The sequence below is a fragment of the Aulostomus chinensis genome, chromosome 16 (assembly GCF_037954235.1).
Source record: "Aulostomus chinensis isolate RoL2024-O1b breed Wild chromosome 16, RoL_Achi_v1.0, whole genome shotgun sequence".
Taxonomy (NCBI): Eukaryota; Metazoa; Chordata; class Actinopteri; order Syngnathiformes; family Aulostomidae; genus Aulostomus; species Aulostomus chinensis.
In genome coordinates this window covers 21,763,371-21,788,344 of record NC_141335.1, presented here as the reverse complement: position 1 = coordinate 21,788,344, position 24,974 = coordinate 21,763,371, and the positions used below count along the sequence as shown (strand labels likewise).

Genomic DNA, 24,974 nt, shown 5'->3' with positions numbered 1-24,974 from the left:
GTACAACCTTACACCTCATCCGTACTGTTTCACAATTTATTGGTCCATTGTAAAAAAACAAACAAACACAAGTCAATGATTCCCTGACATAGAATAGGAAACATTAAAACCATTGAATTCCACAGGAAAACACTTAAATTTGTGTTACTGATCAATATAACAAGCACAGCTTTAGGCATGCACACGTACTGCAGACACGCAATTCAAACCCTCGTCAGTGTTATACTCATATTAATCCAGAGCAGTGATGACTATAAAACCCCACTGAACAGACACACTTTGAAGTAATTTGTGTTGAAATAACACTTCACCCAAAAAGTATGTTCTGCATTTCAAGTAGTCACGAAAGCTTGAGCCAACAAAATGTTTTTTTTTTGACCACTGCATCACTTCTTTGTGACTTCAGAATCTAGAGGGGACTGTCCATGTCTAGTTTGACGCTAACGGTGCCCAAAAACAGCAAAAAAACATTGGTTTACAAGCTCTTAAGCACATCATTTGATATAATCCACTTCTTTATCCAGCTGTGCACTCAGTAATCCACAAAAAAAAAAAAAAAATAACCCTTCCAGTTCAGCCCTACCATGAACAAGCACTGAGCCAGAAGTGTTAGGATGTGTTTGTAGCTCAAAGTGCAAGTGGATTACTGAGCAGGAGAGCTAGGATGTGGACATTTTTATGTTGTTTCTAGATGTTGGCTATGGGGGCACTACAAGCTTCAAGCTCAATATAGGTAGCTGGCTTTCATCTGGAGTCACAAAGAAGACAAAGAATACAAAAACCTCAAGAAAACCATCCATCCATTTATGTTCTACCACTTATCCTGTTAAGGGTCATGGGGGGGTGGAGCCTATCCCAGCAGCCTTCTGGCGAGAGGCGGGGTTCATCCTGGACGGGTCACCAGTCCATCACAGGGCCAGCATACAGACAGACAACCATTCACACTCACAGTCACACCTACGGTCAATTTAGAGTATCACTCAGCCTCGTCCCCTCTTGATGTCTTTGGACTGTGGGAGGAAGCTGGAGTACCAGAGAGAACCCACACAGGAACAGGGAGAACATGCAGACTCCTCATAGAAAGACCGCGGGCTCCAGCCGGGGCTCAAACCCGGAACCTTCTTGCTGTGAGGCGACAGTGCTGACCACTGCACCACCGTGCCGCCCAACCTCAAGACATGTATTTGTGAATACTCAAAAGTCTAAATACTTTTTTTGGGTGAAGTATTGTTCTAAAGCATGACTCCCAGCACCCTCATAAATAACAGTATCAGTTTCTACCAAAAAGAGTACAAATGCTAGTCAATGACTGAAAATATGTACATTCTTAAGTACAATACTGGCTTTCAATAGGCCATAAATGTACATTTTGGCAAACAAAAAGGTAAAAGAAATTGAACTGAGGTAAACAATCCCCCATCACCAGCAATAAGCATTTGTAGCCTTTCAGGTACATGCCTGTAGCATTTCTGGTGACCATTTTTTGGTATACATTATTGCAACATTTATTTAGCAGTACATGTTATGTCCATCGCTTCACCACAAAGAGAGCACATCCATAGAAAGCAGTCTGGTTGTTTCCATCTCCACCTGGGGGTTTAGAGTTCTTGCAGAGCAGCATGAGTGGTGTGTTTGGAATAAATAGGAACATAACTACTCGCCTCGGGAATAACCAGAGGAAGCGCTGTCTGGCAGGTTAAGACTGGCACCAATCTTTCATCCGGTCTACATGTCTTGGTTCAAAACACTGCAAATCATTTATGTCATACTTTGTCACGTTATAAGTACTTTGCACCTGCTTTATTGCAAATCTGATTTGGCAAGAATACAGTGTGAATTCCCTGACATGGAAAGGACACTTAAGAGCACAGAAACCATCAGAGCTACACAGACAAAACAAAACTGTCTATGAAAACTAAAATCCTTGAAGTGTTTGACAACTTAAGGACATCTAGTGCATATTGACTGCTTCAGACCAAAGATCTCACCAAAATAAATCCCTGCAAACAAAAAAGGTCTCTGAATGTGCCCTACAGGGATGTGCAAACATAGTAATCCCCAGAACGTCCAGAGCCTGTCTGTTTGCAGGGGAGAGAGGATGTTACAGATGACCACTTCAACAACCGCGGGGCTCTGGCAGAATGAGGGAGCCAGCAGAGAGGACGCAGGCTGCAGTGAAGCCCTCCGGATGCTGATGGCTCAAGTACACACCAAAAGTCACCTAGTAATGCAGGAAATAACAATTGATTTTTCATGCACATGAACTTCAGCCACCCCCCATCGTCCCTTCACAAACCCCCATGATGAATCAACTGATTCACGTCAACACCAGGAATGCTTCAATGCACACACATACACGGTGTTCGCGTGATGATGTTAATTTTTTTTGACTGACCTTCCCAGAACGATAGGCAGAGAGAGACATCAGCGGCTCTTTTGTTCTGGTCCCAGTATCTTGGTCTACTCCGACCATCTGGCACCGTCCACACTGACCTACGACCTTTGGGGTAATCACACAGGGAGCACATTCATTTCTGAAAAATCTGCTTCTAACACATTTGAAGATTTCAGCATTTATCTCAAAGCGTCAGCTCACCATGAATGGAGTGTTGCCAATAATCAAGTGTGACCAATTATCCTCCTCAAATGGTTCTACCCCAGTGATGACTAAGTTGGCTCGGAAGCGGCTAATGACATTCTGTGTGTCAAGGGGCTGATCACCCTCAGAATAGTCTTGCCTGAGAAAGGAATAGTGGAAATTGCATGTTGTTTTGCTGTGCCAAGTAAATTACCCACTGTCATGTTAATGTCGAGACGCTGAATGATGAAGTATTTTGAATATCATGTGTTCAAACCTGCTGCTCATTAGCCTGTGAATGAGCTCCACGCTGGCACGGTTGATCATGAGATACTGAGCTTCATTCACCAGTGAGAGGGATGTGGAGGTCTCAGCTAGAAGGGAGAGACTTAATGTTACTCCTGTGGTTTCTTCCATTTCAGGCACTGATCTCTGCTTCCTCAATGAGTCTGAAAATTGAAGTTCTACTCTAACAGAAGTCGGGAAAATCAGCAAAACAGCACATTTATCTTTACTGAACACACTCTGCACTCAAAATTAATTTGGGGTGAGATATATGGATGGATGTTACATACAGTATTCTCAGTCTAAATGGTTAAGATGTTTAAATGGCACCAAAAAAGCTAATTTTGACAAGAGTTCTAAAACTTTTTCATGTTGGACCCCGAGGTGACTCACAAGAAGCCACAGACCTCAACTGAAAGTGATTTGATGCAACTGGGACTTGTTCATAGACCTTTCACATACATTTAATCCCAAAAAATTGTTTCAGGTATCAGTGATCTGACCAAATATTCCATCCATCCATCCATTCTCTATACCGCTTATCTGCTGAGGGTCGTGGGGGTTGGGGTGGGGGTGGAGCCTATCCCAGCAGCCTTTGGGTGAGAGGCGGGGTTCACCCTTTACAGGTCACCAGTCCATCACAGTGCCAACACATATAGACAGACAACCATTCACACTCACAGCCACGCCTACGGTCAATTTAGAGTCACCGATTAACCTAACTTGCAAGTCTTTGGACTGTGGGAGGAAGCTGGAGAACCTGGAGAGAACCCACACACAGGGAGAACATGCGGCACAGGGAGAACATGCTAACTCCACACAGAAAAGCCCCGTGCTTGAACCCGCAACCTTCTTGCTGTGATACAACAGTGCTAACCACTACACCAATGTTCTGCCCAGCTATAATCTAATTATTATATTTTAATTAGGTCAGATCAGTGGTGCTGTGTCAAATTTCTTGTATTCAAATGCTTTTCATTCAATTAAACTGTTCGTCATTTTGCTGAGGACTACCAAAAAACCCCACCTTTAGAATTGCAAAGGAGGGAGGGCACTTGATTAATTTGTACATTTAGTGAAGCGCCAATAAATGTAAAAATATAAAAAGAAACAAATCTCTACTTCCTGATTAAAATCTGCTGCACAGACAGAGTACACTTGCAAATCTAGACAAGCTTCCATTCAGCTTGAAGGAGGAGCCAAGGAAACAGGCGAATGCTGTAGTCACCTCCACCAGGCTTCTTCTTCATGTCTCGGGTGAAATCAGGACTTTGTCTTATCAAGCGGCACGACTGTCCCAGGAGCTCTGACAACCATGATGCAGCCTCATCCCCACAGTCAACTGTCTCCACCCTGGGGGAAGGAGGAGGATTATATTCAGGAGGCCCCGAGGGAAATCGATAGAGTCGGATGCTGCTCACTACAGTATGTAGTGTGACAAGAATCACAGAATGAATCGTTTTTTTTAAAACTCAAGACTCATATCTGTCTGAGGAGATCAACATCAGCTCTTACACAATGTTTACTTTTCCATAAAACTTTCCAGATAACTGGAATTTCACAATAGAGGGAGGCCCTAAAATGCAATTGGTTGTAGAATGGTGGTTAAAAAAAAAATAAAAAAAATGCTGGAGCAAAAAAATAAGAGGAAAAAAAGGTATGACACGTGTCACAATATTTCCTGCAACAGTTGCTGTCAGATGTCAGCTCACCTGTCACCACAAACTTTACTCTGACACACTAGAGAGCTCCTGTATGTTTGAGTCTTGCTGCTCTCCAGTGGAAGTGAAATGGTATCCATCCCTGCAAGGCAATGGACACAAGCTGGAAATCTGATTGACTGAAAGCTTTTTTTTTTTCATGATTTTTCAGTGAGACTTTGACAGACAGACTGACTGACCTGACGCCTGTAGGAGCAGTTTGTTTGATGGCAGGTGGACTTTTGGGTGAATGAAGCATAAACGTGGCTCTCTCTTCTGACTCAGGCACACACCGTTTTCATTCACCACCATCCAGCCTCTGTCATACAGTAAACCCAAAGGTCCCAGTGGCCAGGTGTGGACCTGCAACAAGAGCAGCACAGAGGAATATCAATCAGGACTCCACAAATATGCAGTTTTTTTTGACCGATAATGACATTAGGCAGTAAGAAATTTTGATAATTTATCAGCCAACACTCTTTATGTATGAAAATACAGTTTAAACACGTGGAAAAAATATTAATTGGAGGCTGAAAATTTAACTGTTTAAAATTAAATCACCATTATTCTCCAAAATGACATCTGACCGGAGACTCTACTGGACAAATGATACAAGGACATCATTTCTAGATCAAACTAAGTCAGTTTGCCTCCGCAAAAAAAAAAAAAAAGTGTTCACGTTGGCTAATCTCAGCGAGTTACTTATCAATATTGGCTAATACTGTCAGGCTATTAATCAGCTGCCCCTCGAATATACCGACATGTCTGAGATTAATGGCTAATATTAGGTAATGCTGGCTGGTGTGTTAATCAGTTTGCCCCTAATATCGATACAGGGGAGGAGAGAGAGAGATCGTGTTGGGATGTGCTCAGACCTCAAATGCTCCACATGATTTGATGGGATATATGTAGATGTTGGTCAGCGTATAAGCCTCCCCACGGCTGTTCGCGTGTGTGGATCCAAATCCATTCAGTGATGCCTCTCCAAGTTCCTCCTTCTCATCTGCTTTATAAATTTCTCCTTCAGTGGTTTTGATTGGAGGACCTTCATTTGACTCTTGGGATGCTGAAGCTGCTTGTAGCTTCTCTAATCGCATCTGGTCTACGGTCACTGGTTTCTCTATGAAACACTCAGCGACAAAGTTCAGGAACTTTTGACAGTCTTCAAACGTTGACATATAACCAAAGGACACGCGAACAGATCCGGTTGGCTGGCCGTCCACTAGGTCAATACTGTCTCCACAGACGTGACCGGCCTGGCAGAGAAAAAGATGTTATTCACCTAACGCTTCAAACAGAGTCTTTCCTTTTTCAAGAGCTCTTTTACCAGCAAGTTCTTCTTCATTTGCTGATTGGAGATCCCAAGGAAGATCTGACAGGCTCCAGTGTTACAGAAGCAGCCTGTGCGGACATGAATATTATACAAACTGGCCATTCTGTCCACCTGAGGGAGATATGGGGGCTGTTATAATCTTCAGCAGCGCTGCCTGTACACAAAAATGCAGTAATTCACCTGTAATGATATAAATGCATGCACCTGAGAATACCCAATTATTTGTCCACGAGAATCCACAAGGTTGAAGTTTAGGATTGCACCCTGTGTGTTTGGACTCTCAAACTGGCCTTTGGTGTATATCTTAGCCACTGGTCGACCGTTGCCATGGCAAAGACTTGACAGTAGCATGTAAGTGTAGCGTGCCAAGCCAAATGTGTGCAGCTGAATGTTGTGCATGCCCCCTGAAAGCAAAGACAGAATAACGATTGACAGGAATGTTAACCTGAACCTGACTTTCATTATGCTTTTCTATGCTTTGTCACAGTACCTGTGATCCGGTGGAGAGAATTGAATCCATGATTTAGAGCAATGATATCCAAGAAAGAGACAGTGCCATCTTCAAATCTTTATCCAGGAGAAAAGAAACATTGCATTTCAGAATAAGAATGCAGAAGCTAAAGAGCAGTTGTGAATTTCTGAGAATGTCTAGGCTTTGGCAGGCATGTATAGCACTTTACCTGTCAGAAATGTTTGCCGCCTGCACATAATAATCTTCTCCAGAGAGGTAAGCTGCTGCTGTGCCTCCACCAAAATAAGTCTTTTTTAGTATGCCTGCTGCGTTGTTATGGACAAGAAGGGCCCCCAGACCTGTAGGGAAGCCAAACATCTTGTAGAAGGAGATGGGAATGAAATCAGCAGGGCAGTCCTGTAGGTTGAGAGGGGAACAGCTGACATGAGCGGCTGCATCGAGCAGCACAAACCAGCGACCTTGGTGTTCACACGCTGGGTAGAGGCGTCTTGCCTGGATGCCTTTTACATGGCTAAGCGGATACTTTCTCCCAGAGAAGTTGCTCTGTGCTGGGTAGCAGTAGAGGTGTGGCGTCTGGCAAATAACATCTTCAGTTTGAGCCTTAGCCCTGTTTTCTACTTCCTGCAGTGAAACAGGGAAGGTAATAACTCCCCGGCCAGCAGTCAGCCCCCTTATGCCAACCACCGAGGTGTGGTTGTCCGTGAGGTAGCAGAAGTGACTCCCTGCCCCACTCTCAGTATGTGGCCTCCAGGGGAAGCTCTCAGCCACTATTTTGAGAGCAGCTGTACAACCAGAAGTGAAAATCACAGAGTAGTCCTCAGGGGTGGCGTTAAAATGTTGCAATATCCTGTAAGAAAATGTTTTTAATCATTTAATCCAGCAAAGTACCATTGAAATTAATCGCAGGGGCCTGCTTTGAAAGTTTTGAATAGGGTTCACCTGTATCTGACTTTCTCCACAGTGTCATGAGTCAATCTACTGCTGGGGTTGTGGCTGTGAGGGTTTCCTATGGGGAAAGTAATGCACGTTTTAAACACTTTCAACACAGAAAAAAAAAAATATGTGTGTGTGTGTGTGTGTGTGTGTGTGTGTGTGTGTGTGTGTATGTGAATTATTTATATAACAGAAACATACAGGGCCTTGTAGTGACCTTGACGTGGCCATTAAGAGATTTTCTTTTTTTTAGTGGGAATAGAGACGACATCATCTCTTGATTATGAGGCCACAACATATAACTCGTTCTTTCAATTTAGTTATTTTTGGACCATGAAACTCATTCACTCATTCATTCAAACTTTATTTACCCTTGAAAGTCGATTGAGAGCAAGCTCTCATGTACAATGGCATTAAGAATGAACATCACCTTGAAACGTGCAACGAATAGATAATAATAATAATAATACAAATAATAATACAGAGTACAATACAATAACACACAGTTGCACGCCTATAGATTACATCTCCATAATCCAGGATGGACAGAATAACTGCTTTAATAACCCTCCTTCTACTAAACATTGGACAGTTGGCTTTGTTCCTGTACAAGAATCCGATCTTCTGTCACAATTTAATGACACGATTGACTGCATGGCGTTTAAATGTGAACTCTGAATGCAGCCATTTGTCAAGGTCTTTATACTGTGTAACGCTTTCATTATCAGACCTATTAACTGTGTGAGTAACTAGGCCTTCAAAATCAACATTTTTATTTCTAACAACAGCATAAATTTAGTTTTATTAGAATTAAGTACTAACCTAAGACCTAAGGGTCCATCTTTGTGTATTGAAAGAGATATGAAATACAAATAGAAGCAATAAAAATTAAGGAAACAAGTTAAGTTCTGTGGCCTTGAAATACACAATTTTCCCCACAAAAAAAAAAAACCTCTTTATGGCCCCTCCAGGACTCCATAGATAGAGAGAGAGAGAGAGAGAGAGAGAGAGAGAGAGAGAGACACACACACACACACACACACACACACACACACACACACACACAAAAAGACATCAGTGTTTTGTTTTGTTTTGTTTTTTTGAACTCACCGTACACATTCCTTGAAATATCCTGGCAATAATCTCTGAGCAGAGACTCTGGGTACAGAGTAGCAGCAGCATGATCCAGATAGACGGTGCCTGATTACAATAAGACAGCAGACATGGAGGGGGGGTCAGTCAGCCTCCCCAGCACCTCCTCATGACTGAACACGGTTCATTTATTACCTTTTAACCGGGTGAACTCCTGCCCAACCACTTCCTCGAAGTTTTCTCCATAACCGTAGTGACTCCAGCACTCCTCAAAAGTTTCCCAAGTGTTAATTTTTCGGAAGTCCATCGAGCGCTTTGGGTTTGCAGAGATCCAGGATAAGTTCAACCGCGTCAGCTGCTCGCTGACATGCTCAGGGGTCGAAGTCCGGTCACCTCGCGCTGGGGGCTCGAGACCCTGCTGAGTCACCGTGTTAAGTTACGACCCAGTCGGAAAGGGGTTCGCTAATGTCTCACTGTTCTGTTTTAAAACTGATGAACAGTTAGCAAGAAAACTAGCTTTAATGTCTAGTTTAGGTTATCATGTGACAGAACCCAATATCTCCTCCCACAACAATCAGTTCTGCTTTTACACCCCGTGGAACATTAGCGTTCTAGCTAACGCAGCTATCGACAACAACAAGAGCTGGTAGGTTTGTCTTTGTCGGAAGATAATTAATTTTTGTTCACATTGTTGCAATGTGATGGTTTCTCTCGTCTTCCCGTTCAAAATGGCAGTTTAAAGCATGGACATGTCATAAATTCACAGTTTCCCCCATTCATTTTCTCTCCCTACTGTGCATCATTTTTGCACATTAGATATTTTTAGATATTCAACATAGGGAGGTGAGTTGATGAGGACCAATGGCTAACTTTCTTTTAGTGGAATTTAAAAAAAAAAAAATTGTTTCTGTAATATAGTTGTAATGATGATAATAATAATAGTGTTTTAACAGAGGTTAAAATGGAATGTTTTTAAAAAGGGCTTTACAAAATGTTTCACCTTTATTTAACAGAGCTAAAAAACAAACCAAAAAAAAACACCCCATTTATTGGGGTGTTTTTTTTTCCAAGATAGAGAATATTGTATGCGATGTTATGCAAGGTATAGCACAAAGAGTGATGGAATCGTCACATGGACATGATAAGACATCACTTTGTTTTGCCAGATGTACACGATGTAGATGTACAAAGGAGTTTGTCTCGGTGACAATAGTGCACGAGGACAGAAGCAAAGACTCAAGAAATGAAAAATCACACGCTACTCAACCAAATGTAAGTCATTACACTTAACAGATGTCCGAACTCTCTTATGAGTTACGCAGTCAGATAGAATCCCTGATTCTCATCCTCACTGAAGTGATACTAATGTGAAAGGATAAATGAGTGGTTATCATTCTAATGATTGATCAATTCATATTATTATAGTCTGTTGGACCTGAAAAGTGTCATTGCTGATAACCACGGACAACGACGTATGACCATTTTATTGATTGTATTCATTTGATTTCTATGCCACTCCTCAGGTCAAAATTGTTTGCGATAAAAACAGTTTCTTCTCATTTGTGTAGCCTATGAAGACATTTAAAATATAACTGTAACTGGTTACACCAACAAGTCTCAGTAATCACTTCACAGTAATCCCATTACATATAATCCCAGACTCTTTAATCTCATTGACACACAAGGTACATGAAGGAGGGGGAAATTAGTCACAAGTGATTGGCATGAAATGCCTGATCATCTCATGGTCTACAACGGGATAAAAATAGCCCTCATGTTCTTTGTCAGATGCTGTGCTCCAACAGCTTTGTTGTGGTGCACGTTCCCTTTCGGTTACAAATGCACACATTTGGGGACTTTTATTGATCTTTATTTTTTAAAATCTCTTATACTGATTTAACTTTCCTTAAACCTGAAAAAGTACCTCCAGTTTAGAGTGTTCTCTCATCGTGATAACATTAAACACTCAGCACCCGAAGTTGTGCCGAATTCCTACTTGAGAAGTAGCACGGCCTGCTCAGATGTTTGACAGGCGGCCATGAGGCTCACAGCAGCCATCATTGTTTCCGTGCAACACAGTGAAGAGTAATTAAATATGCCACTTATGCTTCACTGATTCATTTCCTTCACAATTTTGAAGCTCAGCTGAATACATTTTTCTGTGCAGAAGGGTTGCATTGTGTCCACTATGGCCTCATTACAAGGGCAGAGGGGCTTGGTGTGGGGGAGGGCACTGCAGAGAGGGGGAGAAGCACCCCACCAAGACATTGTGCTTAACATCACTAAATACCTCAAACGCCACATTGTCCTCCCAAACCCTCAATTAGTTGGCTTCCTTGTACAAAGCACCGATTTCATACAGGGAGGTTTATTCTTGGAGAAAAATCTGGCCCCTTTGCAGGCAGGACGCTCACCGAAAATCTAATGAAGAACACAGCAGTCATGCAGAGTTGTTAGTCATAGAGCAACATCGGTTAACAAAGCTTCTCTTCTGTGTCTTGCTGTGTGTTTCTGATGACTGCAAAAGGCTAGATTTTTTTGTTGTGGTGCCTGTAATTGTTGGCCTGCTCTATCTGCCCTGGACAGTGTCCAGCAGAAGAGCCTCTTTGCCCTGCCCTCAGGCCTGTTCAGCTTGTGGATCTTCGTGCAGAGGAACGCCTCTTTGATGGCAGTGACAGGGAGAATTAGGCAAGAGATGCGGGTTCACTTGCCCTGCGTAGGGGCTTATCTTGGGCTAAGCTGAGGGACTAATAGCAAAGCCAGCCTCCGCTCCAGCCGGTCTAAGGGCACAGGGAGCCATCTGTCCATTCTGCGGATAACTGACAACAAAGGGGGGCAAACACTGAACACGGACTACAAACTATCAGGGCGTTCATTTAGGAGCTACCCAGAAATAAAGAAGAGGAACCAGGGTTTTGTATATAAGGTCAGTACTTTATTCGTTTTGCTTTATAGGCCTCTCACTGAGCCACATGAACCAGGCTGTTCCCTGCTCCGTTTGTACTGCTAACAGTGATGCAGACTTCACTAGACGAGCTGGAGTCAGACACAAAGTTGAACTTTTCTTTTTGTGCTTCTGCACTTTTAATGGGAGCTTAATAATGTGTGTCTTTGTTTTCCTGTTCAACTCCTGACTTCCATTAGTTTGAGTTCATTTGAGCCGCTTGTTTTTCAGCACTCTGCTCTATTATGAGTATGTTTTGTTGCACTTCAGAGATAGCTAGATTGTATCAACACATTAAAGCAGGCTGATATTGTAAAAAATCTGTGCGGAGGGAGGAATGCCGTGCTCTAAGACCTCGTGCCTACTCTCCTATGTGGTGGCTTACAAATTGTTATTAATAGAACATTACTTTTGGTATTTATGATGATGGGTTCGTAGAAACATGGTTTGAGTTGATGCGTTCTTCCAATACAGCAATAGGTTGTTTCAATTATTGCCTCTTTAACATCTCCCTTTCAAGCTGGAGTGTTTGATAATCATGAAACACAATAATCTGACCATTTTTTTGTAGGGATGAAAATATGTCCTCAAGTGGAACCTATTTTTGAATGAGACCCTTTAAACAATCTAGTTAGTCATTGTCCTCTGTTTCCTTCAAGGATAAATCCTCTTTTTTTTATTGTCTGGAGCACTTTGCAGCCTGTAAAAGTGCTCCGACAGCTGAGTTCCCACTGATCTATCTATTTTATCAAGTATACTCTGGGTGATGTTGTCCACCCGTGTTTTGTTCTGAAGTCTTGAGTGGGTGCTGACATGCTAGAGGTGACAGAAATGGGTCAAAAGGGTCTTAGCATTAACTAAACAAATCCCAGCCTATAGGATTAGACAAAGATGTTGCTGTGTATTGGATGTAATCATTGTAACTTCACAATGGACACAGAATTACGATAAAAGCTGCGTCCCTTGTAAGCATTAAAGCAACACTGCATTATTTTTTGATGATTATCAGTGGTGATATGTACAACAACTATATATATTACACCAATATATTTTAAGAAACTTGGTTAGCCTCCAAAAAAAACATGATTCATTTACCCATTATACACTGATATAGTGACATATCCTGTTGTCACTTGTGTTGTTATCAGGGTTAGCATGCTTAGCACTCATTGTTGGTCTTTTCTTCCAGGTGTGAAATGGCGCCAGCGAGTTCTTTATTTATTGCTTTGTGTAAGTATATAACCAGGGGTCTGCGGGAGTGTCATGGTGAAATATTACAAGTATGATTGTGCACACAAAACCCCCTCAGTAGACTTGAATTCAACTGGATTAACCAAGACAGACCGTCAACATGCGCCGATAGCATGCCGCCATGTTTTCACCTCTTTGTACACACACACAAACACACGCACGCTTGTGTGCACGCACGCACGCACCTACACACATCACATGTACAAAATCTAAGCAGTGGGCCTAGAATATCAATCTCCTGCCAAATTATGTTTTTCATGTGGATTATTACCTCTGCCAAGAAGGTTTCATTAATTTCCCAAGAAATATTACATGGACCTTGGCGAAGTTCTGCGCCCTCTTTTTTTTTTAAGTTCTAAAATTTATTAGTCCATTTCCTGTTTGCCTGCAGTTGGAAAACAAACTTTTATCAAGATAAAGTACTTTTTATCATCATACTGATCCATGAACAAGGTAAACTTTAAAGTCTTCGTCCTTTAAAGTCTGTTTTGGTGCGGTAAGCCTCGCGTCCCACTCCAACTTTACTGAGACATTCTTCATTTGTTCTGCAAATAAAGCAACTGAGCCGACATTGTGTGTCAGTGCGGTATAGAGACAGTCACACACACATCACTTGATTCTCATGCCTCCAAAGTACAAGTAGCTTCCTTTATGTCTTATATTATCCAGGGGGAGTCACACTACTTCTATTTAGCCAGAATTAAAGATAAAATCACATGAGAAGATTTCACCTAGCGATGGGCTTATCTTCCCCCTTCTCACAACCACCACACGATCAGAAAGCATACAACAGTCCTGCACCACTCTTTAGAGAATATCCTCAAAAAACTCTAAGAGAATTTGACTCCTTTAACTTTTGAGCATTTGCCTAACTTACAGCTCACATTAACTTCATTGAAGAATTTCAATAAATAAACCAGGATTTTATATATTTGATATTACAGATAACTTCCTAAACCACCTGAAATACAAGGGCTCTCATTATACTGCAGAACTGTCATAAATAATTCCTCTCCTTTTGCAGAGTGTTTACTTTAGAGCTGCAAGAACACAGAGAATGTCTGACAAGGAAGAAATGGCTTCAGATGGGAGTCTGAATGTTACACTGACACTCAGACTGTTGATGCATGGAAAGGTAATGGACGGATTTGGATTATGCCCCAACAGTTGAAGCTCTTCTGCTCTGAATGTTGTATGTTGCTGTTGAAAGCAAACCCTCTGTGTTGCCACCTTCTTAAGTTTTCTCTTTCCATTCACAGGAAGTTGGCAGTATAATTGGAAAGGTAGATTTATTTTACAATCTGTCAGCATTTATTGATTCATTCTGCTGCTAGTCTTATTTTTCTCTCCTTATAAAACCAATCAAGCCAACTAATTCATTACTTCCTTCTTGGTTTCAGAAAGGAGAAACTGTAAAGAAAATGAGGGAGGAGGTCAGTATTAACGCTTGGAAGTTAAAAATGGTCTGGCAGATCAATTACAGCAAATCAAAGCCGGAATAAGTGAAGTGAATTTCTGTTTCCAGAGTGGTGCTCGTATCAACATATCAGAGGGATCTTCCCCTGAGAGAATAGTCACCATCACAGGACCCACGGAGGGCATCTTCAGAGCTTTCTCCATGATTGCTCAGAAGTTTGAGGAGGTACAGAAGAACTAATATCACTGCCAAATAAACACAACCTTCACTGGCAGGGATTTTTTTGTGTGAAGGACACCAAATGCCCCTTTTTGACAGTCTTGCAAAAAACGTTGTCAAGGAAAACTGACATTTATACAGTTTGTAGTGAAAATAACAGCATATTTTCACATTCTCCCTCAGGATATTACCGCTGCGATGACAAACAGCAACGTGACAAGCAAGCCACCTGTGACACTTCGCCTGGTTTTCCCAGGGAGCCAGTGTGGCTCACTGATTGGTAAAGGAGGCTCAAAAATCAAAGAGATCAGAGAGGTAGGATTCCATCTCTTCCTGTAATTTTCTATCAGGAAAGGGTTTTTGTGTATCCAAATGAGAACAGAAAACCTCCTCCTGCTAATCTGACATCAAGTATCCTCCAGAATCAAACACTTTCATGTTTTTCTTCAGCAAAAAATTGAATTCCTTTGGTTGCTGCACATAAAAATCTGATTATGCTTGTAAAGATCGGCAGAGGGTGAATACTCATTCTGAATGGGCAATATTTGTGTGCGGCTCTTCAAATATTGGAGGACACATTGCTATTTGGCTTGCAGCTGCTCTTTGCATGTTAAAATGTGTTCAGCGTACTTTTGTGGGTGCTCGAAACAGCATTTCAATTTTAGCGACGGTGTGCTCTTTTCAGCAATGAATAACCTTTGTTTCACTGTTGTCTGGCGACGTTTAGACCACAGGCGCCCAGGTTCAGGTGGCAGGAGACATGCTGCCGGACTCTACAGAGAGGGCTGTCACAATCTCCGGCACTCCACAGGCCATCACTCAGTGTGTGAGACACATCTGCTCCATCATGCTGGAGGTGAGCACTGTCAAAAAGCAGATAATCTTCATGATCTACAGCTCCATTTCCACACCAAATATGTCACAACTGTTTTAGATGTGGAAGAATGTGTTTTCCTTGCATGTTCAGGAAATTTTAATGTTGTACCTTTTTTTTCTGATCATGATTTATGTACAAAAGTGGTTCCAAGTTTGTTTGTTTTTTTGTCTGCTGCAGCCCCACAGCACTGTTAGATAAATGACATCATTCATTTTGTTCCAAATATAAAGTGATTATAAGCTGTTGTGCTTTTCAACACTTTCACTGAGTATTGTTTCATCAACTTACCGGTAGATTACATGTAAATTTGCACTGTTTATGTTATAGTTTGTTAATTAATCATAGTTGATCTATTGTGTTTTATTTTACCAAGTATTTATTGTTAATCAATGTCTACATCTACTCTTACTTTTGGCCAAAAAAAATTCAACATTATACTTTGATAACTATTTACAGTCACGGTAATCCATACTTTTATTTATTTAAACCATCACTTTAAGCTTCCAATTTCAACTATCATGATAAATTTAGCCAAGCATTTAAAGTTAATCCAGCTATTTCAATGGATATACCAATTTTAAGTGTTTATATCATGTATGTATGCCAATTATTTATAATTTATTTGTTAATTTCACCTATTTGCAAGTTTTTTTCGTGTTACTTTTAGCTACTTCTTTCAATTGCTAAAGTTATACTTTTAGATGACTGTTTTTTTTATTCATTCCCAGAGGCTAAACACATTCAAAAATGTTAAATTGCTTTTAGCTGTGTAATTCAAGGTCACTGCTGTTTCTGTGGCTTGTTTTTACAAGGTTGCTTCTGATGAGTTTGATGGTCAGATTATGGGATATTGAGCAAAAAAAAAACACATGTCCAGAACATGCTGTTCAGCTGGATGTTTTTTTTCCTCCCTAATAAAATGTATGAATATACACATTTCTATGAACAAATTAGATATCTATTTTTGACATACATAGTTGGAACAGAACTGCCCCCAGGTTAGAAGTGCTTATTTACCCTTGCTGATTTAAAGAAGCCTGTAAATTATGTGCCATTTCATTTTGTGTGCAAGGTTTCATGTAACTTTCTCATCTGAGCGTAAAGAAGATCAGCAACTGATATAAAATGCGCCTGTTTTCTTCTCACTTGGAGAGTGAATTTATTTTTATTCCTCTTTGGTTTGCATGACTGTGCCTCCAGTCTCCTCCAAAAGGAGCAACTATTCCCTACCGTCCCAAGGCTGTACCGGCAGGAGCCCATGCAGTATTAGCACAGCAGCACCCTGCACATGTAAGTAGCCATATGTGGGCAATCTACTTTTTGCAAAACACAACAATTGAATGGGTTGTTTTCGGAGGAATCTGTGTCACACGGATCATTATTTTCACCACTAGAGGGACACGTGTCTGTAATTATGCAGCAATAAGCTGTTCATAATGTTATGTTGTAAGCAGTAAGGTGAGGTAATCGTCCTATTAAAAGGTGTTCATCCAAGCTTTAATGTGGCAGTGATATGTAACAGCCATTTACATGAATAATTCCCTGCAGTGTAAAACCTGAGCGATGTCGTGACTAAACCTCATGTTTTCCATGAGCTGGCTAGCTGCTGTCCTGGATTTGGCACAGTCTGCTCTGACCTATCACACATCTGCTCATGTTATTGAATTTCTGGCCGTGGCTAAGAAAGAGGACAGAACAGCAGATGACATTTAGATGAAAATTCCATCAAATATATGCCTATTAGAGCTACGGAAAAGAGGGAGTGAATGGATTTGCTGGATGAGTTTACTCTTCCCACACAGACAGAAATTCATTTCTCTCATGCTCATGTTAGAGCATGTCTGCATCTTGTAACCACATGACCACATCTCTTTGTCCCCCCCACACCCCCCAGGCCTTTGCAATCCCAGGACAGTATGCTTTTGCGCATCAAGATGTAAGTGTATTCATCTGAATGACTGGCTCCCATCCTAATGACCTCCTCCTGCCCACACCCTCCAAGCCCCATCTATGCCCTCTCTCAACCCTACTCTGCAAAGATGAGACTTCAACAAACCTGATCTGTTGATATTACTAACACTAACACTGAGTAGCTGCATGCATTGATTAAAACCAAGTTCTTAAAAGTAGTCCTTCATGATCAGTTGTAGCTTTGTAGCCAGAGATGTGAATGTATTTTCAGATGACCACCACGAGAATCCAGCATGCCCTCTGAAAGAAATGAATCTCCTCTCACTGACACCATCTGTTTGTGAACGTCAGATTGGCTCTGTATTGTAGTTTTCAGCTCCTCTGAAATAATCCAGTTTGATTGGTTAGCTCTAACTTCCTTCCTACCCTGCAGTTGACCAAGCTTCACCAGTTGGCTATGCAGCATATCCCCCTCCCTTCCCTTGGGCAGAGCAACCCTACCTTCCCTGGTACGTACCCACGGCTCCCGGGGAAGTCCATCTATCCCTCTGTCTTCACTCCTCTTCGAATCACAACATCAAACCCCCTGTCACTTTAGAGAGGATAAAAAATGTTTCAGTTTTCTCAGAGTCTATCACAGGAGCGGCAAATCTTTTCCCCTAAGAGGTCCAAAAAATAAACTTAACTGTGGGCCAAAAGTGAATGCAAAAATGTAAATTGGTACTAAGATCCCATTAATTAAATGTTCTTTAAGTATTAGTATTAGAGATGTATAAATTACACTTGTTTTTGTTAATTTTTCAAGTGCAAACCCAAATGTACTATAATTCCAGCCATCCAATGCATGACCAACTGAAATATCAGACCAATTTCATGCTTCACTCTGTCCATTTCAAATCCAAAGAAAATAGTAACAAATCCGAGGTCCTACATATTTAAAAAGCTTTTATACCAAACAAAATTTGTTTGATGTGATTTTTGTATTATTAGACTCCTTGTGTTATAATATTTAGTTATCTTTATCTATTTATTTAGGACATTTGGCAGGTTTTGTCCAGCCTCATGACAGGCCTCACTTTGGGATGGACTTACAAGCAAAAAGCCTTTATGTTTGGCTTTATTTTACAACACAAAATACAATGAAAAAACTAAACAAAGCAGAGTACCAGTTTAAGGGTTAATCTTGAAAATGAGTCATAATGTTTTCATAACCTAAAACTGCATATGAGCAAGACTGAAATACTAAAGAGAAAAACAACAGAGTTCTCTGAGAGGGAAAAGTGAAAAATTACTGCAATATTTACACTTAGGTAAATATTTGACAATTTCTCACTATTTCTCGTATCCTCACAAATTACAGCTCCATTTGTCCAATTTCCCTCTCCAAAAACAAATCCTAATCTCTTGACCCCATCCTCAACCCCAGCAACATTTCTCCTCAAAATCTAACATTGTCTCGGCCAGACCATCCCTTACCTCAACCACCCCATGTACTCATATAATCTGCCACAACTAACTAAGGAACATTAATGATTGTACAGGAAGGACAGCATTCTCATGTGTAATTATTTGTATTGTAGCATGTAATGTGCATAGGATGTGTGAAACTAGATGGATTCTCTTGCCATGTGTCATTTCCGTGTTATGAATTTAGCGGTGTGAAGTGATAAACCAGTAGAAGTAGGGCAACTCCGTCACATCATAAAAGCAGAAGCCATTAGCAACATGCTGTTGTTAGCGTTCCTTGTCCTACTTTGCAGGATTGGATGCATCTGCCCCCACAAGTTCACAAGAGCTCGCAATACCTAATGATGTAAGTGTCACATTATTGTGCTCTCCCAGCACTAAAACACTCTCTGATAATCCTCATGCTGCTTACTCCATTAACACTGTCGAGGATGACGAATGTTTGGGTACCAGAGTTTTACTGTCTCTGTTGCACTAAGAGTCATTTTTCCTTCTGTCTTTTTTGTTTGTGGCTCAAACACATTATTGCACACATTCAAAGCATACGTACAGTATATTAAGTAAATATGGGATGGGATGCCTGTGATAGCCTTTAACTAAAATGTGTGAAAATTTCTCTTTTTTTTTTTTGCCCAGATTGAGATGAGATGATTCATATCAAGCAGGAGTTTAGTTTAGCATAGCATGAAGGAGAAGGTTGCCTGTCCGCAGTCCTAAAAATGACACCGTTAGCACCCGTAAAGCTCACTGTCATGGTATATCTTGTTTCACCTATTTCGAACAAAAGCGAAACAATAAAAATAGCAGTTTTTGTGGGTGTTAAAAGGAGAGCTGTACCTTGGATGTCTGCAGTGACTACTTTATCTCTGTAAGTTTTCGGTTATTCAACAAAGACTCTTACAAATTACTCTGCCATGCCCAGAGATAGTGCAACACATTAAACCTTACAAAACAGGTGTTGGAGCCATTTATCCATTTGTTTACCTTTGTACTTTTTTTGGTGCAATGCATTGGCAGTCACCGAGGAGTGCATTTATACGGGTGGGGGGGGGGGGGGGAGCAGCCAGGTGCTTTGCATGCCAGCTGAAGTAAACAGTGTTTTTTCTCCTGTGGTCAGTGCTCCTGCAGATAGTATAGCTATGGTTTAAAGTTGATTAAGATCCCTAATTTTTAGATGAATGATATTCTACCTGGACTGAATAAAAACCAGATGTAAGCACAGGTAGATAAGTTGATGTTATCAGTAAAGACACTGGCATTTCTGAAGCCACATTAACAAGATAAATGTCTGGTTTTAAACTTTTTTCAGATTAAACAAGATATAACCTGTTAAATATTGAGCTTTGGTAGTACTGTTCGTACATCTCAAAACAATCTATAATTCATTAAAAATGATTGGTTGGCAACATAGCCAGGGCTTGTCAACAGCCAGAAACGTGATTTTCTGTTGAAAAAAAAGACCCTGCCTTTGTTATTGCAGCCGCTTCCATATGGCGTTTGAGATGTAATTCCTGAAAAGCCGAGGAATCCTGAGCTGTTTTTGCTATTTACATGTTTCCACTCTCTACCCTCCAGTTTATTGGCTGCATAATTGGAAGACAAGGCAGCAAGATCAATGAGATTCGCCAGGTCTCAGGAGCTCACATCAAAATTGCCAGTGCCACTGATGGCTCAGCTATGCGCCAAGTCACGATTACAGGCTCGCCAGCCAGCATCAGCGTGGCCCAGTACCTCATCAACGCAAGGTAAGATATTATGCAGAGCCTCCATGTCCAGCACAATTTCACATTGTAACCTGATATGTCAGCCAAACACCAAACTGTTGTAGAGGGCAGAATGATTGTGCTCGGGGTGAGGCTGGATTTGTTCCAGCTCACTGCTCCAGTCTCTTGACTGCATCAAAATCCTTATTGTCTCTGCTTTTTAACACATTCCTACTTTGACTCTTGTGTTTTCTCCTCTCTCTCACCTCCCCTCTCTTCTGTCTCACCCACTCTCCCCCTTTCATTTTCCACTGTTTTCTCTTAATCCCACACCATCTCAAAACCCGCTCCAAACGTCACGACCTGCAGTTTAGAGATGGCTAAATACACCATGCAGGCCGCTTCCTCTGCGACCCCAGTTGACCTCAACATGAGCTACGCTCAGTCTGCTCCTACTGCCTCCACTGCTGCTACCTCTATGGCTGTCCTGGCGGCCACCACCCCAGCCCCCACCACCATTAACGTCTCTCCCTCTACCTTATCAACCATCCAAAACCCACACTACGCCGTCCCCGTTTCCAGCCTGCTTGGCATGAAAACGCTCCCTGTCCTGGCTGTCCACCCGGCTTCCAGCCTAGCACAGGGTTTATCCCCTTATACCGCAAAAATACCAACCTCTGGCGTAAAAAAATCAGAGCGGCAGAAGTTTGCTCCTTATTGATGCCTAACTGACTGATGAGGCATCACTGGTAAATGTTTGGCATTTAGGCTGAAACATTGCTTACACCAGCACAAGCAAGTTTACCAATGTAGCACTTGTTTTTCATAAATCAGGAGAATAATAGACAGTGAAAGAATGGTAGTATCCATACATGTGCTCATTAGAGCAGGCAACAGAGGTGCATATGGAGCCAGTTTTATCTTATGGACATGCATAACAATGTGGGTAACTCAGGCTATTAGTATCCAAGAAAACGGTACTTTCCTAATGGATTCATGTCACAGAGCTTTATATGAAGATTTACTCCAGGAGTTTTCTGTGCCCTGTCTGTGTGACTAGATTACAGTCATTGTTAGAGAATGCACACTGCAGCCTGGTTAATTGTTTCTTGTACAGTAGAAGTCAGCGTGTTAAGTGTCTTTAACGAGGATTGCTCCCCTCTCCTGTCATATTTCCCCCTTTCCTTCACTAGGCTCTCATCAGTGCTAACAGGCTTGGGTGTTCTGTAGTAGCATTGCACTGTTGCAGTTCTGATGGGATTATCCTAAAGCCACATTGGATTCTAGTGGATTTCCCTCCACACAGTAATCCTGTAGAGCTGGACTGGCCCAACCAACTCATTTATTGTTTCTCTTCACTCGTTTGTTTCTTGTTTTTTCTCCAACACCCCAATGAATGAAATATTTCAGCATCTGAAATGGACGTGGAGCAATTATTGAAATAATGTTTTATTCATTTTGTTCCCAGTGTGGGTTGACCACAAACAATGCAGATTTGTAATATTTGTTGTTTATTAAATGACTCTGAAATAAATGGGACTTTTTATGAATAAAGGCTTCTTGTTTTATTAGAACTTTGTTGATGTGGAAAATCGTTTTCGTTTCTGACTCTGACCCCCAAAAAGTAAAGAACTGAGGATTTATGATTTGTTGTATTCTAATGTAGGTTTGAACTTTAATTCTGTATAAATCAGAAACACATTTGCACTCAGCAGGAAAGACAGTGAATAACTTACATCTTTTTGTTTTTGTGCACTTTAAAATATTAATAAAACTGAGTTTGTGAGACTTACATGCAAATCAGGGACCTGTTCACACATTATTGATGATCCCAGAAATACTGGAAAACTAAGAAAACAAACAGATATTTTCTGAGATACATTTATGCGTGTTTTTGTCAGATTCATAAAACACCATCTTTCTTTTGCCAAGTCTGTGTGTTCAGTTTGGAACAGATTATGAAAGGTAACACACACTGCATACTTATACATATACATACTTATAGTATATAGTTGAGCTGTGTTTATAAAGCTTATATATGTTTGTGTGTGTGTGCATGTATAGCATATAATATTATATACATATTGTAAATATGTGTGTAGTGAGATTTTTCTTACTTTTCTTTGATGTCATGTCCATCATAGCCTGTGAACAGGAAAAAAAGGATTCTGAATGCTGGAAAATAAATATTATTATTATCATTATTATTATTATTATTATTATTATTATTAATAACAATAACAACAACAACAACAATAATAATAATAATAATAATAATATTAATATTATTATTATATAGGGCAGCATGGTGGTGCATCACAGCAAGAAGGTTCCAGGTTTGAGTCCCAGCTTCAGCACAGGATCTTTCTGTGTGGAGTCTCCATGTTCTCCCTGTGCCTGCGTGGGTTCTCTCTGGTACTCCAGCTTCCTCCCACAGTCCAAAGACATCAAGAGGGGACGAGGCTGATTGATACTCTAAATTGACCGTAGGTGTGACTGTGAGTGTGAATGGTTGTCTGTCTCTATGTGATGGCCCTGCGATGGACTGATGACCCGGTGAACTCCGCCTCTCGCCCGAAGGCTGCTGGGATAGGCTGCACCCCCCTGTGACCCTTAACAGGATAAGCAGTGGACAGTGGATGGAGGGATAATAATAATAACTACTACAACTACACAGCTATTAATAATAATCTACCTACTGCCTACAGCAGGTCCCCTGGGACTATCTTCAATCAACTGTAGAAAATTTCTTCACATTTCATGAGAAACAACAGATTTTTCTTTGATGGCAAAAGTCAACTTCTCTACAGCGAGGCAGTTTGATAAATCTCTGAACCACTGTCAAGCGTCTGCTATGACTGAGCTTCTCTCCGTCTTAACGTGTCTCTCCAAAGAGTAAATGTGCCTCTGCAGGCTTCACATGTCAGACATTAAAGAGTACTGATATTGAAATGTAGAGAACTACAGAGAGCAGTAGAGATGCTGGCAGGTGCTGTATTGTATAAACCAACCAAACGAGGATGCAAGCAAAGATTGTAGATGAAGCTTGTTGACTGTAAAGGGCATTAACCTCTTGCCCAAACAAACTTTTCACCTGCACCTCCCAGAAAAACAGGAGACAAACTTGAACTAACCTCACAGTAAATATTCACCACATGCTGGAGCAAAAAATCTCACGGGTCCCCAAAAGGAACAACTTAACCTCCAGTTGTCTGCTCAGGCGTACTGCTAATGGGCAAGTAGAGTACAGTCGGTCATCACTGTTCTCCGTCCCCACTGCCTTGTCCTCCTTTACCCCTGTCCCCCTTGCTGAGTCCCACCCTCCTTCCCATTTTGGATTAAAAACCAAAAGCTATGCAGTTCTGCTCAGCCTGATCCATGCGGTATGAGCAGACAGTCGTGTGGGCCATTTTCACAGCGGGACTGAAAATGCTGGAGTGGAGATGATCAATAGTTAATGGGGGCAGAAATGTAATGACAGTGAAGGATGACATTTGAACCTCCGGGAAGGTACAGCAGCGGAGAGCAGTGCTGCATGTATGCCGATGGATGCCCAGGGCAGCTGGGAGTCAGCAGCCAGCCTCCAATGCTGAATGAATGGTTTCCTTCGTCAGTCTGATATACAGGCAGTGGGAAAGGAACATTTTTGGGAAAGCAAAAGGTAAATAAGAAAATAAATAATGCAGAGTTGTCACTCAAAGTCTGATGGAAAACACAGCAAAAGACGAACGGCGTGTCTTCCCTGCTTAGTTGTGTTCCCCTCTCGTTCTCCTCAAAACTGGAGGTAAATCAATTCATAAATGTGTTTTATATGGAACATTTTAGGTCATACTTATCCACAACATTCTGCAGGTTTGCGTGTGTTTTTGTTTTGTGGAGTGTTGACACCCTATCCTGTGTTTTTTCATCTGTTGCACTCTACAATTCTGTAGCATCTGGTGTTTCTTTGAAAGCAGCCAATCTCATCTGTCCCGCTGCTGGTTTTCTGTACATTTCAATATCTGCCTGCAGGGCCAATTTGGAGAAGTTTTTGTAACCTGAGGGGACTTTAGATTCTCCTCTTGGTGCGGGAAGCATTTGCAATGGAAATTTTTGGGTTTCTGCAACGCATTTATTACCACATTGTATTGCAGGAACCCTGAATATTCATTAACTGATTCACCATTTTATGTCATATATTTGTAGAATACCCTGTTGGTAGGCTATAATTGATGTGCCTTATTGTATTGTTGCTGTTTCAGAGAAGCCGTGGCCCATTTAAACCTTCAAAGTCAGGGTCACTGGGGTCTGTTTTTCCAGTCTGGGAATTGTCTGACATCAAAAAAACGTGTTGAGAAAGTTCACATTTAGTATCTATGTGCCTATGGTGGATGTTTTGACAAGTTGAAGGTGAAACAGAGGTATAAAACCCCCACTGGTATTACTGTTTTTGCCTTTGCTCTACCACTTGCTGCTCCTCTTGGAGATGTCTTGTGTGTGCTTGTGAATATTTTGAAAGTAACCCTGGAAGAAGGCAAGCATTGACTCTTGGCTCTTGAGGGATTCTTTAATTTCCAAAAAAAAAAAAAAAAATCCAGTGCAGCGTCAGATCCTTCACTTCAATAAAGGTGCCAAGCTTCAGTGTAAACAAATTATACTCAATTACAAAAAACTATTATAAGTAAAATGTACTTCAAGTGATACTTCTCCCCAAAAGGTTTGTTTTGCATTTCGAATACTCACAAATAGGTGTGTGGAACCCATAGACAAATCCCCTCCTATACTTCATTGTAGCAACATATTATTAGTTAAA

At 41.2% G+C, this 24,974-nt stretch overlaps 2 protein-coding genes across 4 annotated transcripts; one reads left to right on the top strand and one right to left on the bottom strand.

Annotated features, from left to right (window-relative positions):
* Positions 1-48: 48 nt before the first annotated feature.
* On the bottom strand, positions 49-9,103 carry mocos (molybdenum cofactor sulfurase). Its single transcript, XM_086179587.1, has 15 exons — positions 8,589-9,103; positions 8,412-8,501; positions 7,308-7,374; positions 6,577-7,215; positions 6,387-6,463; positions 6,101-6,300; positions 5,891-6,007; positions 5,439-5,819; positions 4,764-4,926; positions 4,576-4,666; positions 4,092-4,216; positions 2,856-2,952; positions 2,597-2,738; positions 2,396-2,500; positions 49-2,221 (listed from the first exon to the last, which is right to left on the bottom strand). The coding sequence occupies exons 1-15, from the start codon at positions 8,698-8,700 to the stop codon at positions 2,117-2,119; spliced, it is 2,511 nt and encodes an 836-aa protein (XP_086035713.1). The 5' UTR covers positions 8,701-9,103; the 3' UTR covers positions 49-2,116.
* Positions 8,813-21,730, top strand: LOC147247818 (poly(rC)-binding protein 3). Of its 3 annotated transcripts, XM_086179589.1 has the most exons (15): positions 8,813-9,039; positions 9,560-9,665; positions 12,527-12,567; positions 13,613-13,723; positions 13,848-13,871; positions 13,989-14,021; positions 14,114-14,230; positions 14,408-14,539; positions 14,952-15,080; positions 16,302-16,391; positions 16,996-17,037; positions 17,446-17,521; positions 18,773-18,825; positions 20,055-20,224; positions 20,552-21,730. In XM_086179589.1, the coding sequence occupies exons 4-15, from the start codon at positions 13,646-13,648 to the stop codon at positions 20,901-20,903; spliced, it is 1,296 nt and encodes a 431-aa protein (XP_086035715.1). In that variant the 5' UTR covers positions 8,813-9,039; positions 9,560-9,665; positions 12,527-12,567; positions 13,613-13,645; the 3' UTR covers positions 20,904-21,730. The 3 variants fall into 3 exon arrangements, with proteins under 3 accessions (XP_086035715.1, XP_086035714.1, XP_086035716.1); XM_086179588.1 differs by lacking the exons at positions 8,813-9,039; positions 9,560-9,665 and adding an exon at positions 11,051-11,319; XM_086179590.1 differs by lacking the exons at positions 8,813-9,039; positions 9,560-9,665; positions 16,996-17,037 and adding an exon at positions 11,051-11,319.
* Positions 21,731-24,974: the final 3,244 nt, after the last annotated feature.

Coding starts and splice junctions, on each gene's coding strand:
- mocos (XM_086179587.1), bottom strand. CDS start 8,700: ATGGACTTCCGAAAAATTAACACTTGGGAAACTTTTGAGGAGTGCTGG. Junction 4,217..4,575: donor AGTAAAGTTTGTGGTGACAG/GTGAGCTGACAT, acceptor TCCTTCCCCCAG/GGTGGAGACAGTTGACTGTG. Junction 2,501..2,596: donor TTGGCAACACTCCATTCATG/GTGAGCTGACGC, acceptor ATTACCCCAAAG/GTCGTAGGTCAGTGTGGACG.
- LOC147247818 (XM_086179589.1), top strand. CDS start 13,646: ATGTCTGACAAGGAAGAAATGGCTTCAGATGGGAGTCTGAATGTTACA. Junction 14,540..14,951: donor AAATCAAAGAGATCAGAGAG/GTAGGATTCCAT, acceptor GGCGACGTTTAG/ACCACAGGCGCCCAGGTTCA. Junction 20,225..20,551: donor CAGTACCTCATCAACGCAAG/GTAAGATATTAT, acceptor CACGACCTGCAG/TTTAGAGATGGCTAAATACA.